This window comes from Diorhabda sublineata, chromosome 2 (genome assembly GCF_026230105.1).
Source record: "Diorhabda sublineata isolate icDioSubl1.1 chromosome 2, icDioSubl1.1, whole genome shotgun sequence".
In the NCBI taxonomy this organism is placed as follows: domain Eukaryota; kingdom Metazoa; phylum Arthropoda; class Insecta; order Coleoptera; family Chrysomelidae; genus Diorhabda; species Diorhabda sublineata.
Window position 1 is genome coordinate 21,861,697 of NC_079475.1, and position 18,007 is coordinate 21,879,703.

Below are 18,007 nucleotides of genomic sequence, written 5' to 3' on the forward strand. Positions count from 1 at the left end.
ATACGAAATATTGACTCAGTATGTTAATGTTAACAAAGTTAATAAAAATTTTATTAAAGAAATCCATCTAAACAGACAAATTAACGTAATAAGTTGAATAAAGTGTTATAGAACACAATGAACTCAACCGTTTTGTTAGTTATTCATAATTACTTTTTCAGTTTCAATATTTGTCAATCGATTGTGTGAAAACGTTTTTAGTAAATTATTAGTTTTTTCTTTTATTCATAATTATTTGTTTTATCTCGAATAACAATCTGACGTACAATAGAATATTGATTGGAAACAATCTGAATTATACAGATTAAAATGCAATTGTATCAAATAAACAAATAGATCATTTCAAAGTTCTTGTACTTGTCACTAATTTGTTTACAATTTGTTATCAGGTCGACGACCATAACACTCTTTGATTTGTTGAATAATGAAATATATTTTATGTATGTTCCCTTGAAAGTAAAAAAATAGGCGCTACTGTGTTCAACTTCATTTTTAGGGGAAACAGCAACTTTAAGTGTTCTAAAACACCAGCAACACATCAACACAAAACCGTATTTTTTTTTCATTTTTCTTCAATAAGCCATTAAATAGTTAATCAGTATAGACGGAAAGACGCAAGTAAATTTTTGATTTTGTTTGCCATTTTATGAACGTAATTTCATTTCGATTATTTATAGTCTTGGTATCAATACCAATTGTCTGTTAAGCTTGTGAAAGATATACAGAGGGCGTCTCTTAAGTAATGACAGTTTTCATATATGAAACGAGGACGATCTGCAAAGGCTACTGTACCAATTTAACAAAACAGCAAAAAAGTTCAATATGATAATATCAGCGGCAAAGACAAAATCAATGGTTACTTCCAAGACACCGATCAGATGTAAGCTTGTGGTGGATAACAAAATAATACACCAGGAAATGAAATTTAAATATCTGGGAATCGAAATATCTGGACACGGGGACATGGAGACGGACGTAAGAAACCAAGCTACAAGAGCCTCAAGAGCAGCAGCATACCTAAATGACACAATCTGGCGAAATAAATACATTCGAACTGAAGCAAAAGCCCGAATATACAAGACCGCAATCAGACCTATATTATCCTATGAAGCAGAGACCCGACCAGAGACCTCTAAAACGAAACGGATATTGGAGACTACAGAAATGAAAATAGTTCGAAGATTGGCTGGAAGAACACTAATGGATAGAGAAAGGAGTGAAAACATAAGACGAACATGCGGGATAGATAACATCAATGACTGGGTACTGGATAGAAAAATAAAATGGAATGAGCACATTGACCGCATGACGGAAGAACGAATTGTGAAAATATCAAGGGACAAATCACCAGCAGGACAAAGAAGCCTTGGAAGACCTAGGAAAAGATGGAGTGACAACCTCCCAGGTGACTGAGCAGAGGCAATGATGTGAAGAAAAACAGGCAATGATGCCTATACATAGCAGGAAGAAGAAGAAGAAGAAGAAAATTCCTAACTTGTTAAGACTGAACTCTAATTTTATGAAGATTACAATGCTTTACTTTCTTTTAATTAATCTCTCTGTGTTCATTGACAGAGAAGTATGTTTTTATAATAAATAGTATGGAGTGTGATAAATAGTGTGTTGTTAAGTCATTGGAAACAAAAATTTGAAACAGCCGCGGAGATTTGGCTCTTGAAGTTCATTCGAGCTCAGGTAGTTCACCTACATGAGATATTGAGATTACAAGGGCAGATTGAAAACCAACTTAGTACCAGCACTAGCCTTTAGACCTTCTAAAGGTACCATACTTCGCCATTTAGAATTATTAGGAAGATATATAAAAATTATCGAATAGAGCCACAAGATTCAATCGAAATTCGAGTAAACAGCTCCTTGCCCTGCCGACATATGATCATTTTATTAGACGCATTGTACTCAAGAGGAAAAATAGTTTATCTACGCTCCAACCATGGAAAATCAGTGATTATACAAAAGACAATTACAAATAGATATATATTCGATCGGAAAGTCTTGTTGTGTGTCTGATGGAATTGCGAAGAATTTAACTCCTACCACATTCCGCCTTCAGTCCAAATCTTACACCGCTAGATTACTATTAATTCAGATCCATGACGAAATTCTCATATTAGAAAAAATTTTAATACAGAGGACATGTTGAAAATGTGGTGCGATAACTTACATCTAAGCCTTAAGAATGGTTTTATCAAGATCTCAAAGAGTTTGTTGAACCTAGGATTATAACCATAGAATAATGTATGCTGTACTTCAAATATTGCAACTTTCTTTTCGTACGATTATTTCATAAAAAGAGTGAACATTATTGATGGAACTATATTTAGATTAGTGAATTGCTTGCAAAAGATTTTACCACTATAAGTTAATCCCGTTTCCTACCGCAATTGTTAATCTTGTCGAATTAATTAGATTTTCGGCTACGTAATGTTGATTATTGATGCTTTTGACGTACAATTCTAAATGAATGAGCCAGACTATGATGCTCAGAATTTTTCAGTTTTCGAAAATTTGATGAAGCAAGAGGTTGTTGATATTTGACACAAATTTCATAACATTCACCTAACACGGTAAATGATTTAGATTTTTCAGTTGTGGTGACAAGTATATTGATATGAGCTCCGTTGTAATCTTATAAATCCTCAATTTCCATGCTCCCGTTATGGTTATGGTTACAAAACTAATGAAATATTTGAAAATTCGATTTTTGATGACTTATTTCAGACAAAATAGTTATCTGGTGCTTTTTAAATAGGGTTTCCCTCTTTAAAATTTGGCAATCATAACAGGCATGAAACCCCAGGATTTCAGAGCCCAGAACCCCAATTTAGTTTTTGAAAAATCTAAAACTAATGAGATCATTTTAGTATTTAGTCTTATAATTTTTGAGCTAAGGTTAGGTTTCACTCATTTAACTCAATAATAATTATAATTATATTTGTTAAATTTTTATCAGCAAACATTTAACAGAATTCTTCAAGAGCATTGGTTTGTACTGTGTAAAATTTATATTTTTTAAAAATTAAGGATTCCACGCCACTGGCAGTAAATCACATCCACTCATATGTGCCTAAATACAAGACCAATCGTGTTTGGGCTAAGATTTTCTTTTAGCTTGTTTTCAGTTCTTATACCCGAACTAAAAATGGAGCCCCGGTCGGATACTCCTTGGATTTACCCCAAGCTATGGCAAATCTGGGGAAACGGATGGCCGGATGACAATCCTATTCTTTAATAAATTCTTTCAGTTTTTCTGGTGTAAAATGTTTGCCTCCTTTAGTCGTTTGCTTTCGGACTGACGTTTAAGGAGAGCTTTTCCACATGGATGCTATGGTGAACAAAGTAGAGCCTCTATAAGATAAAGACCAAGGGAAACTTATTAAGGGTTTAAGATGAAGAGTTTCTATTGGTTTATATTTTTACTTACTTTGAAATCTTAGAATGTACGGGTACATACGTACTTTATTTTACATTTAAAGGTACGTTTATTGAAGTATTGAAAAAAATCCTTATTTTTTTTTGTTTTAAACTCTTCACACTTTCTACATCAATTTTATTTTCAATCTTAAATAAAGAAGATAAAACGTCATCCTCTGTATTACTGCATTGCTCTATAAATCATCGTAGAATGTTTACAGCTTCTCTGATAGATATAATTCATTATTTCTTTTTTTGTTAACGTTCCCACTGTGGCTACTTCATCATCGTATTTAACGAATTCTTCGAAAGTAATTTCTACATGACACATACACCATTCTGTATTCCAAACTGGACTGGAACATCAAACCACTTTTCACAGCTTCGATCGCTGTTAACTTCTCAGCATATGCTAGTGCTGTCAGTTTTCGTTTTGAATTCATTGTCCAAAGAGATGCATACATACTGATACATACAAATAAGTTACTGTATTTAGACTTTAGTCTATTGCTTCTTAAACTTTTTTATATAGCGACCCCCTTCGAGCTTAGGAAATTTTAAACGACCCCCTCCTCCATATAAACGTTCAGTTGAAAATCGAGGAGCGCATTGTATTTATTATTTTAAATGCTACTTCCATATTTTACCATTTATAGGCCCTACATAACAGTTTTGCATTGCCACTTTTTTCAAAAAATAGTTATAATAAAACTACAATAGTATTTTGTATGATTTTTATTTGTATTTATATTTGTACGTAGTGTGTATACTAATTTTAAAATTTTATTTATAATGATTGAAAAGTATCAGATCTTTGCGACCCTTTTTCAGTAGTCTCAGTTTAAGAAGCCCTGGTCTATTGTTTACATTTGAAGCCATTTGGTAAACCCGTGTAAGCAATGAATGAAGGAATATACAATTAAATAAAAAATTTAAAAAATTATTATTGTGATTGCACAGGGTTTTTTTGGTATTCTCATTAAAAAAATGACGTCTAAAGTTTTGATTGGTATTGCTTCAGGAAGATTTATTGACCCGAAATCTAAGGTTGATGGCGGAAGAAAAAGTGATAAACAAATAACTATAGAATCGAGATTAATTGATAAACTAGAACAAGATGATGTCGTTTTAACTGATAAATGATTTTTTGGAATAAAAACAACTATTGAATAAAGTTGAAAGTGTTGCTTATTATGCTGCCATTTCTGAAAACAATTCTGATTTTATAAATGAATAAATTGACTAAACGTATCAGCTAGTTTAAGTAAGAATTCACGTTGAAAGAATCATTTATAGTGTAAATGTCCACATTTTTCTTTGTAGTTTTTCAGTATTTTTTGAAGCGCTTAAATTTTTCCTTTTGATACTTGCAAATTTACTGGGAAATGGTTTTATCTGTAAACTGATCGCAGCACATGGCGCTCTGATCGTTCTGTGTATGCAAGCATACCATGTTGTACTTTTCACTTTTTTTATATATACGAGGACTATTAATAAAAATATGTTAATAGTCTAATTTGGAGTAATTTCCCATCTCCTTAAGCAGATTGCCTAAATTATTTTAAATAACTTTTATCAAACATTGTTTGCTGATGCTACCAGAAATCAAAATATTAGCAAACGTTACCCAATATGAATCTGAAGTTTGGAAATTTTCGAATAGTTATGAAATTAATGAGTCCTAGTATGTTTTTAAAGAAATAACCAAAAATGGTTGGTGCTCTATTGTTTACTGGACTCCCAAAATTAAGAATGTCTTGTTATTTAAAGAAGATAAATCAAAAATAGTGGTTTATTTACGAATGTTGTTATTAGTTTTCAATTCCAAATCTAATACTTCTTTGGCTCTAACAATTTTTGATTGTAAATAAAACGATCCGCCGTTTTTGTTACTATTACATTCGAAGAGATGTTTGAATTGTGTTTCGATCTCCTTTGGGCATATTTTCTTCACGTTAAGAATTAATTTAGCTTCGTTTACAGGCATATGAAGTGTAATTTCCGATTTTTCGGGCTTTCGAGAATTGTACCGAAGTCTGGCAGCTTCTTGACTCAAAGCTATTTCCTGGATTATACTTTTTTTTAGAGACTCGAAAAATATTCTCACACCGTGATAAATAATTTTCGGTAATGTTTTAACCATTGTAATTTGGATGAAGTATCATTTTGAAGTCTGTTCTTCGATTTCAAATTTAGATCTATACAAAAGCATGTCAAACTGACAGAGCAGTTTATTTATCTACAGAGATGATTTTTTAATCTTTTTCTGACATATCCAAAACCTAAGTTACAGATAATCTACAGAATATTATAATTTATTGACAAGATTTTATTAGTTTCACTCGTATTTTTGTAACTGATTCTTTGGACTTTATTTGCCTTACTTTGAACAATCATATGTAATTTAATTGTCACTATTTTAGAAGCGTGGGGTGATTTCTATGATATTTTTAATCTAACTCCGAGTTTTGGATTGAAAATGGAGAATTTGAAATAGGGGAACACCTACTTAGTGAGTAATTGTCAGTAACGGAAAAATAATTCAGGCGACAGGATAGGAGTGGAGCCCCGGTCTTTTGGTTGTTAGAAGCTTTACCAGTTTATCTATTCGCACCGTATTTATATTTCACCTACATACGAGACCGTCCATCTTACGGTAGAGAGCCATTTCCAACTTATTAAGAATGTGGGAAAAGTCTTACTCAGTGAATAACCTTCAGTAATCAAAAAAATAATTCGTACAGTCCTCGAACTGAGAATCATACTTAGATTTATTTCTTACAAAACGCAAAAATAGTATAGAAATGTCATAAAAAGCACCCCCCGCATTTATAGGAGGATTGTTAAATATTGAATATGCCTTTATTGTTTTTCTAAATACTCCATTAAGAACAATACAATTTTGCATGTGTTTGAACCAATTGTCGAAGCAGTTTTTACATTCCGTTTGAGGTACTTCCAAAACATGTGTTTAAACGCATCAACCGCTTCTTTAGGAATAAGAAGAAATCATTGCGTGCCAAACAAACGGCTTCGATGTTTTGACTGTTCAAAAACGTGTGAGAGGGCTCGCATTGACGTGGTGGAGAATTATTTGTCTTTTGCGATTGGTTTCCCTGACAAACGAATGCTGGTGTAGCATTCAGTATTGACCGTTCTATGCTGCTCTAATCGAATGGTGGGGAAATGTCCAATAATTCCGAAAAAACAGGCGACCATTTGGATTTATATGCACAGATCCATAATTCGTCGCCTGTGACGACTTTATGGATGTCTTTTCAAGCATTGAATTTTTTCACCACTTCTTTGCACGAATCGACACAAGCTTTTCTCGAACAATTGTCAAATTACGCGGTATACAACGCGAACAAATCTTTTTGACAGCCAAATGTTAATGAAATATTGAATGTATGCGAGTGGAGCTAATGCCCAAGTATGCCTTAATCCCAAATTAGCGACCCTCGTAATAATGACCTGATTTTTTTTTAGATTTTCCAAATTGCGTATTATGACATAAATAAATTAAGGCAACCTATTGTGTGGCATATTGGACCAGCTGATGCCATGTGTTGATATACTAATAACTATTCCGGCCAGCTTATAATTTTCGAGTAATAACATGAACAAAATACTACTTATATCAGTTCACTTTTGAAACCGATGATTCCACAGCTTGAAGTCAGCTATTGTTAAGAATTGATGGATTAATTCATCCGTCGTGAAACTTCGACACACAGATATCACACATGGCCACATCAGGTGAATAGGGTGAATGTCAATGACTGCTAGATTATCTTCACATAAAACTGTTGTGCATTGTGCGACTATGTACCATCGAAACGCGATATATGAGAATATTGACTGACTCAAGAGCTTTGGGTATCTAAGAGCTTTGTGGTGTACCAGTTTGTGTGATTGTACATTTTTAAGCTTAGTTGCTTTTACCTGACTTGCATTACGATAGAAAACTGGGTATATAACTTTCATGAGAGACCTGCGCTTTTTCATTATTCGTGATAGAATAAAATAACTCAATTCACCAACTTGCTTTTTTAAAAACAATATATTTAGCAAACTGATTTGAAAATTTAAAGTTACAAATAGTTACACTAATTACTAGAAGAATATCAGTTGAATGAACAAAATATTAGTTTCACAGGCTTCTTTATATATTAGTTCTTATCTTATACCATAATAACTATAAAATTAGATAAATGCATTTATGGTTTATTATTGTCACATTAATAATAATTAACTGAAGATGATACTTCAATGGGGTTGAAGTGGAATCTATAAAACTTACAGACAGACTAAACATATTACTTAGACATAGATAACTTAATGAGGTTAGAGTTCATAATAATAAATAAGTAATGGATGATGATACGCCTCTTGTGAAGAGAGTTGTTTTGGATAACTCAACTATAGTATTGGGTTGGCGACAAAGTAATTTCGTTTTTGTAGTATAAAATAAAACACTTTTTAACAAAGAATTGTTCTCAATCAATTATATATTTTCTATTTTGCTCAATGATCTTTTGCCATCTTTATTTCAGCTTCATGATTACGCGCTCATAAAATTTCTAGTCCTTTTCAACAAAAAACTAAACCAGATACAATTGAAGGTAATCGTTATTTGTAAAAATTTGACCATTCAAAGAATTCTGCAAACTTCGAAATAAATGGTAATCAGATGGTGCCAGAAGAGGTCCGTATGGGGGATACGGCATCAGTTCCCAGCCAAGCTCCGATAGTTTTCCACGAGTTGCTAAAGATGTGTAAGGCCCTGCATTATCATGATAGAACCCTAAACCTTTCCGATTTGACAATTCTGGCTGTTTTTCTTTGATTGCTTTGTCCAGTTTCATTTGTTGTTGACAGTAAATATTAAAATAGATCATTTGGTTCCTTGCACGCAGCTCAAAAATACAAACCTTTCTAATCCGACGAAACTGACAGCAAGAGCTTTTACTGTTGTTTTTCAGCTTTCGATGTGTTTTTACAACCATGTTACTGTAGGTACAGGACACATTTTTCATCATTAGTGATGATTCTTTTCAAGAATGGGTCTGTTTCATTTCGATTAAGGTGCATATCGCAAAAGATTATTCTTTGAGTTAAATGAATTTCTTTCAATTCTTGAGGTACCAAATATCAAGCTTCTTAGCTAGACATTCCAAATGTTTTTCAATTGCTTTTTGCGATACATGTAGCCTCTTTGTAATCTCTCAAATAGTTATAAAACGATTCTCTTCAATTATGATTTTGTACAACGACAATAACGTTCTTGAGGGAAAAATCTCCAGAACGGAATTTTTTATACCAATTCTGACACGTGTGTTCTGTTAAGCAAAAAGTACCACAAACTTCACATATTTCTTTCTGAGCCGCAGCACCTTTCTTGCCTTTACGGAAATAAAAAAGTAAAAAAAGTAAATTCGTTTCTGCACTTCATTTAAAATTAATGCACAAGTAATAGCTTTAATAAAAATCACGCACTACTTGCTTCTAAAGTTACGTCAATGTGACCAGTATCACGTAACAAGTGGCAAAGTACAACACTAACATAAGGCTTTCTATCAGTAAAAAACGAAAGTACACCTTATACATATCCGTGAAGCCACTACAGCTCTAGTGTGTAGAAAAATCTTAAAATTCCACTTACGTTTCTTTACTAGTGACTATTTAAAAAAAAGATGATGTCTACCATTATTCAACATTTCAAACATTTAAACGTACGCGATTCTCAGTCGTTCTGCCTCTTGGAAATCGTTGACCGTATGAAAATTGAATACACTGTTTTGTTTCTAACACCAAGTGTTGCCTCAATCACTTTTAGATGCATCTTAAATCTTCTCCAATCATTCGACTCATTCTCTGAATATTTCGTGAAGGATTTCATAGCAACATTTCAACTTCAATAAGGGCTTACTACTCAAGGATAGTGATATTTAATAATACAGTGTTGCCAGTTCCAGCTCCTCCAATTTTATAGCAACTAAAAATTTAGATAGTGGCTCTCATAGAGTTCTAGTTATTCGTAAACCTACTCTATGTCCTCATAGCTCAGAACAAATAAGTGTCTAATTATTTTTGATGAAGATTAAATACCGAGTAATTTCATAACAAATATCTATAGTATTCCATTACACCCCATTTAAATAATAGTTTGGAAAAATTAGTGTGTATTTTTTTAACATTATTAATAAAGATTAGCTGTTTAAAGTTACTACAAGCAAATATAATGTTTTCAAATTCCTCATTCAGTGCTAATTTATGTGATTCTAGTAACATTTGTGACAATTCTTAGCTATATGTTGATGTATTGGACTTTAGTATAATTTGCTGAAAAATTACTTTATTTAGAAAACAATGGGATTAGAAAAGGATGCTAGTTAAATTGATTTTAAGTTGAATGATTTATTTTAATAGTAAGTTCAATAGTTATGTCAAATACTTGATAAACTTATCCATAACCGTTACGATAATCAAAACAGTACGTATCTGCAATGGTGCTGTTAGCAACAATTGATTTAAGTTACACCAAAACCACTTCTCAATCAAAAAATGTTTCTTTTGCCATTGCTAATTATACACTAATTGTACTTTTAACTAATACTGTGATAAATCGTATTTCACAATATAAATGCGAAGTTTAGTTAGCTACTAAAAGGAGATTTTTCAGAAGAGGTGTGGTATAGGAAGAGGTAGGCAACCAAGTCTGGGCAGGAAAATAACATTTGGCTAGAGCACAACCATATTTAAAGCAGAGTATGATAACAATGTCAACGTTTCATCTGTAACCACATTTATAAAAACAATTTTTATCTTTTGACTCTGCACTGAAAAAACCATATGCATGACAACATCAAAAGAGCTCATTAAAATCAAGCCCCTTGCTATTGACATAATCAGTTATGGAGACGTAGAAGACGAGGTAAGAGGACAGAGCAAATAAGGTCGCGAGATATCTTCAGAGCTTAGTATGGCGAAATAAACAAAGACAAGAAACAAAGGCAAGAATTTAGAAAGCAGCAATCAGATCTATAATAATCTATACCTCAAAAACAAGACGAGATACATGAAAAACAAAATAATTCTTAGAGATCACAAAAACGCAAATTCTTAGGCGGACTCGGGAAAATCACTGCTAGACCGTGAAAGAAGCGAAAACATATGACGTAAATAATATTGATGAATTGGTATCACCAACATATAACTTGAATGTCAGACCAAATGGAAGTCTGCCACGATATAGGTGGATAAATAATGCAGGATAAGGAAAGATATCGAAGAAGGAACAGGTGATAGATCTATTGTGAAAGAAAGAATTTAATTATTTTTTGGTAAAAGCTGTTTACGAATGTTGAATCGTTAGTTACTGGGAGTTCATCTACTATTACAACTTAACAGTAAGCTGTACATTCGAACACGTCACCGTTTAGCGATTTTGAAATATGTAGAATTGTAGCCTACCGAGATGTATATTTAACCTATATGGAAATTATCCTTACCATTTACTATTCTGCAATAACAGTGTTACTCGTGCGGGCAGAAGAAATTAGATGAAGAGGAAGTTAGACCTGCTGCTACGTGTACTTATAACGTTGCTTTTCAGCCTTTGTTATTCTTATCGTCCACGCTTAATGTTTCTGATATGAACAGCTGAATTGATGACTTTATCGGAACGAGAAGGTATTGATAAAAATGTCGGAAACTATTTTTATAAGACGTTGATACTCGTAAAGGATACAGGGGCGACTATAAAGTAGAATGAGAAAGCTGCAATCATAAAATTAAGTACTTTATCCTCTTCTTGCACTTTACCCCCTGTTGCCCCTTAAATGCTGAAATTATTACAAATTCTGACATAAATTCATTATTTTTTGATTGCTGGCCTAAAGCTAGAATTAGAAAATCGTAACTTCAAAATTGATGGACACCTTCTTGAGGGTTGAATATAATTTTTTTTAGTCTCGCATCAACTACAAGGTTATTAGCGACATGTCAGGTGTTCACAATTTATGATAAAGTTGAGTGTATTTTAGATATTTGATTTAGTCTGTGGTATTACAATTATTGTTCAGCAGAGCAACGATGGTGTTTGGGAAGTTGTTAGTTAGCCAGTCAGTGTTTCACGTTTAGATTTTCCTTACAAGTTTCACATATTGGTGGGTTTTCTCGGTTAAATAAATGTGATTGTGTGTCTCGTTTTTCAATGGTTGGACGGATGGTTTTATAGATTTTAATATCGACTGCGATCTGTTCCACTCACTTTGCCACTGGCAATGTACTTTTGTTTTTATTGTCCCTTTATATTCGTTTACTTCCCGTACAATTGTTGTTTCGTTGGTATCTGCAGCTTCTTTGGCACATTTGTCTGCTTTTTCGTTTCCTGGGATGCCTGTGTGTGAAGGGATCCAAATAATTAATACGTTTGCTTTGGTTTGGTGGATAAGGTTGTTGGATGGTTTGTATCGAGCTCATGGAGTCTGTAATTATGGCTATTGATTTCTTCTAGCGATGATTAGTGCCTTTAATATGGCATAGACTTCTCCAGTGTGGACGCTGTTATGTGAAGATAGTTCAAATGTGTGTATTTCATTCTCTACTACTACTGCGACTCCTGAGCCATTAGGTGTTTTTGAAGCCTCGGTGTACAGAAAATGGTATTCTTTGAAGCTATTTCCTGTAAGAGTACGGAACGATTGTGTTATTAGAGAACGGGTTGTTTCTTCTTTTTTAAAGGATTCCATGTTGACGTTGATGGTGGGAATAGGGATTGTCCAAGGAGGAGGAATATTTATGTTGGTTGGAAATCTGTTAATTCAGGTGCAAGGGTGTTTGTGTATTCCTTCATAGAAGGGAATAGTTTGTTTGTTTGTTTGTTTTCGAATAGGTTTTTGAAGCGATCTATGTTAATTTTCTGATTAATGGGGTTATTTTTATTGAAAAGGACTAATGTTGCATAGTTCATACTTAATTGAATTCTTCGGAGTCGGAGGGGTGATATGCCGGTGAGGCAGTGGAGTGTCTTATATAGATTTGTCAAACACGTAGAATCGGCGCCCAATTTATGGCTGGAAGACTTTCTTGAGGTGATTAATGTGTTGTTTCCAAGTAAGTTTTTTATCGAAGATAATGCCAAGAAACATAATACCTTCCACAAATTCTAAATTTTTACCTTTCAAGGTCAGTACGGGCGTTTCTTGTATGTATTTTCTGGAGAAGTTAATACAGTTTGTTTTGGTTTTAGAGAATTTCAATCCGCTATTGTTAGAACAGTTGCTTAATTCGTCTAGTGCAGTTTGTATATGTGTTTGAGTAGTAGTCAAATTTTTATCTTTTGCAAACAGTATCAGGTTATCGGCATACAATATTCATTTGACTAACGGAGAGTATCTGTCGAGTATATCGGAGATCGCGATAAGAAAGAGGGTGGAGCTTATTGTAGACCCTTGTGGTATCCCATCCTTCTGTATTTTTTTAGCAGAGAGGTTTCAATCTATTCTTACTTGGAAGTATCTATCTGTAAGAAAATTGTTAATGAAGTGTAAAATGTTTCCTCTTAGGACTCAATGATGTTATTTTGAGATTATGTTGGGTCTCCAGACCATATTGTACGCCTTAGAGATATCAATGAATACTGCTGTGCATTCTTGTTTGTGGGCCAGTCCTTCGCTTATTTCAGATTCGAGATCTATCAGGTTATCGGCTGTGCATCTGTTTTGGCGAAATCCGGTTTGTTCTGGTATTAATAAATCGTTCTGTTCTAGTACCCAGGGAAGTCTACGAATGATCATTTTTTCCATGATTTTGCATAGAACGTTGTTTAAAGTTATTGGTCGATATGAGTCTGGTTTGGTTCTTGTTTTGTCGGATTTCAAAAAAGGAATTATCACGGCTTCGCGCAAACTTGAAGGGAAGACTTTATAAATGTAGTTATATAGTTTTAATAGGTAGTCTTTGGTGGTGATTGAAAGTTTTTGTGAGAATATTAGAGGTATTTGGTCTGGACTAGGAGCTGTCTGTTTTTGCGATTTCAGAGCTTCGTGAAGTTTTGTTTTGTTGAAAGGTTAATTGATGGGATTCTATGTTATTTACGGTTGAATTGATTTGTGGTGAATTATAATATTTGTTGTGGACATATATTGCTATACTTCCAGATGATTTCCTATTATATATACGATTTTTATGGAAACAGGTAGCTGAAAATGTGCTGAAAGTGGATAAGTTCACAGTTACTATTGACTATTTGTGTGAGTCTATATTTCCAATACTCATTAAAATTATCACTATGTAATATCTTACTCTTCCTTAAACTGGGTTTTAGAACCATAAATTAAGTCAGCGTATCATTTGATCATACCTCGTATAATTACACGGACAATGAACTGAATTCAGATGATTGAATACTGAATCTCTGGTAAACAAATATTTATATCTTTTTGGGATAAACATATTTAAAAAAATTGTGATTTGGAATAATTTTTTAAACAAACTTGATATTGTGATTTCAATAAATTCGTAAATAAACCAGCTATTGGTGGTATTGCTTCAATCATTTCTAAAAATAAATATATTTCAAAATCAATCGATCTTTCATAATAATCTGCAGCAGTTAATTGAAATTTCTTTAACGATGTTGACGTTAATATATATATATATACATATATATATATATATATATATATATATATATATATATATATTTAATATATATAATATATATATATTTAATTTCTTATTTCTTAGACCTTTTGATACATTAATGTTCTTGATTTGAGGTCTCTTCTGTTTTAAAATTATGTCTTTTCTATTGTATTTTAGTTGAAAAAAACAATTTGAGCACTCAATTAATTTAGGTTTCGTAATCCTTAATGAATAATACAATAAAAATATATCAAAAATCACCGGAAATCTTAATTAATTATTTCCCACACCATGAATACATAACTATTCGAAAGCTCTGGAAAATATATTGAAGTCAGTCCAATTTGGTGTTTCCTTGCCACGTTCCCAATAGAAAACTGCTCATAATATAGCTGGCAAAGACTTCTTTACAATTTATATATCCTTAATATATAATAATGAAAAATGGGACAAAATTAAAGAATATACAGAAATACCTCAAAACGAATTTATAAAAGCTATAGAACTCACACTTACAACAACGTACTTCAAATTTGAAAATGAAATATACAAACAAATTGATGGTTGTGCTATAGGGGCTTCCATTTCAATGCTATGGCACAATTGGTAATGGAAGATCTTGAGGAAACTGTCCTAAGCAAACTTGATATAAATATTCCATTCTTTTTTCGATATGTAGATGATTACATTACTGCTGTACCAAAGAATCAAATTGAAAACATAAATAAAAAATTCCATTCTTATCATGAAAAACTTCAATTCACAATCGAGGTTGAGCAAAATAATAAAATCAATTTTCTTGATGTCACATTATATAAAATTAACAATAACATAAGAACAGAATAGTATACGAAACCAACTTGGTCTTCAAGATATTTAGACTTCAATTCGTGTCATCCTAGGTGCGGGAAAGTAAAATTATGCAAATTTTGACCTTATTAGATAATTTTTTACTTCTGAAATTATAACTATTGTTATTACAGGTAAATAAATATTTACGAAATAGTCTATCAAATTGAAATTTAAACCTTTTCTAGCTTTTTGTAGCATTTTTAATTTTTTGAAAATATAAAATAATACAGATATTTTTTATATAACCATGTAATTGTTACTAAAACGTCAAGTTGTTCAAAACGTCAAAGTTGTTCAAAACGTCTTGGAAGTGACCGAATAAGTGCAATCTTCTTCTAAATCAGACCAAATTAAATCGAATTCGATACAATAATATTAATGGATTCATCCGTCGAAGAAATTCCCGAAGCCATTTTGAAGGCTGCAAATGAAACTAATTCCGAGCTGTTACCTACCAAATGACTTAAAACCGTTGCCGTTGCCGTCATCGTCATCTTTATGCGACTTGCAACCGATGCCTTCCTCACCGACGTCATCTACCTTCCAGTTGAAACCAAATAACTCCACTGGACCGACAATTCTTACTAGTCCACAGAATGCAACAAATTGTGTTTTCAATATTAATATTAGAATAATTAGTAATTTTTAGTTAAAGTTTTGTATATTATTATGTTTGTTGGTATAAAATAATTTTTGAAAAATGGGTCATTGTATATACGGTCGTAGAAAAAATAATGTTCATAACTAATGTGTATAGTGTCATTTCGCACTTGACCGCTTGCCCGAACTCCGCTCCGCGTCGTTTGGGACAACTGCAGTCGCGTGCGGGAAAGTATCACTTTCTGCACTTGTTAGGAAAATAACTATTTCAAACGTTATTCGAAAACGCAATAGGTTATTTTATTCTGCTGAAAAAAATAATGGGCAGTTATTTTGTTTATCGACGGTTGGTAGAGTGGTAATTAAACATGGACAGTAATAAAAAAACAATTAAGCGGTTTCATTGAATAATATCGGTACTAAAAATATTTAAGGAGTCTAATAAATAAAATTGCCAATAAAAATGAATGAAAAAATCATGAATAGAAATAAAGAACGGAAAGAAATGTCGCTTTCTTAAATTTTTATTTTTAAATTAATAGTCCGACGGTGCGGTATCGGGCAAGTATGATGGATGAGGTAATATCGACGAGCCTTATTCATTAATTCATTCATTTAATAATAACGCCTTATCTGTTAACAGTCTCCAGATAATTTACGATTAAAGATGCGTTTCATCGATCCAACTGGTCACTATAAATATCTACATTAAAAGTTTGGCCAGGCTTCAAAATGAATAATTCCGCTTGTAATTTATCAGATACACACAACCGCCTTTTTGGGATGTAAGCCCGGCTTCGCAAGACTTTTGGTAAGAGCCACTGGTTTATCATATAAGGCCCATTTTTTGTCTCGAAAGATCAAGCAATCAAAAGACGGTTCAGTATCGTGCTATTTAAGTAAAACGTTGCATGGGATGGATATTTTGGATTTGTTCTCTTTGAGGTATTATCGGAAAAATTGATCTTCTTGGTTTACCTGCTCTGCTTATTTTTCCAATTTGCTGCAAATTTTCTTGAATTGTTAAGGGTTAAGAATGTTTGGAAACTTGATTTCACTTCTGCTCTAGCAACTCGTTGTCTAATGTAGTTGATCTTCTTCGTCGAGTCAGAGAAAAAAACTTGTCGGATTTGAACTTAAGAGAACTATTTTTGGCATTTATAAATACATATCTAAAACATAAATATCGTAAATGTTGTCAGTCGCCTTTGTTGTGTTACTAATCTTACGAAATTACAAAACATACACTGTCAGATATAGTGTTTGGTTGTATATTTCACCCCGAATCGCAAAAAAAAAACTAATATACAATTATTTAGAGAACGAGTCACAACAACTTTAAAATATCTTTAACACGACTTCTAAGTACAAAAAAAATAAATATAAATAACCTTTTATGTATTCATCGATAATTTGAAAAGAATTATTTCAACAGATTTTCAATATTAATGTCCCGAGTGCATGTCAAATTGTCGATAATTTAATTTTCTCGAGTGCGCGAATGCGCACGAGAGGAAATTATGAGACAATTTGACATGCACGAGAGGGCATTTTGGCAGACTATTTCCTGAGAAAAATTTAATTTAAAATAAACAATAATTGTTCCTTTTCTTAAAATATAAAATTAAAACCAAATGATGTTTATTAATCCTAGACGAAAATTTGGCACTAGTGCAAATTATCGATAATTTGCACTAGTGCAGTATTATCGCTGAAATTTGATCGTTGCTAGGTAAACATAAAATATTACAGCTTTTTGGTTGGCTTAAATTTTTCGAAGGAAATGGTCTACAAAATAACAAAAATAAAGATTCTACTTTTTGATTCTACACTCCTTAATTATAACAACATAAGTTGGACTTCCCAAAACCGCTCATATATTCATACATTGTTTACTATTACCACTAAACCAACATTCACAATTACACTGTCTCAGGTAAACCTCGGTATCCAAACATCTATCAGACAGTGTAATTGGGTATTGGTGTACTGGTAATACTACATAATGTGTTCATCCTTAATTCATTTACATCACTGAATAAAATATGAGTATTTTATAACTAAAATCAACCCTACAATACATACTATATTTAATTTTAATCCTGTATCCCCCATCCCATCTTCTTAGATGATTTTGTCTATGACTATACAAATATTAGATACAAATGTCAGTTAGCGTTGTGTATATAAATATTGAAAGAAATGAAAAATAGCGGATCACTTAGTTCCCCAAAAGATATTTCTTATCATAAACCGTTAGATTGTTCTGAGGGTGTCTCATAAACTGTGTTTCCAATTTTCATTTTGTTCAGTATTGTATGGTTTGAACCCAACGTTCAACAAGCTCTTTGAAACCTAATTGATAATTGTTTAGCTTGCAAGATGCAAAAAATTGTCACACTGCATTTTCAGAATTTCAAATTCTTTCACACGCAACAATTTCACAATGGATCTGAATACATAGTAATCT

General features: G+C 32.5%; 1 protein-coding gene across 1 annotated transcript; it reads right to left on the minus strand.

Moving 5' to 3' along the window:
• Positions 1–5,224: 5,224 nt before the first annotated feature.
• LOC130440630 (mitochondrial import inner membrane translocase subunit TIM16-like) lies at positions 5,225–5,575 on the minus strand. Its single transcript, XM_056773889.1, has one exon. The coding sequence runs from the start codon at positions 5,573–5,575 to the stop codon at positions 5,225–5,227; it is 351 nt and encodes a 116-aa protein (XP_056629867.1).
• Positions 5,576–18,007: the final 12,432 nt, after the last annotated feature.

What these genes read in the sequence shown, in the direction of transcription:
- LOC130440630 (XM_056773889.1), bottom strand. Translation starts at nt 5,575, where the DNA reads ATGGTTAAAACATTACCGAAAATTATTTATCACGGTGTGAGAATATTT.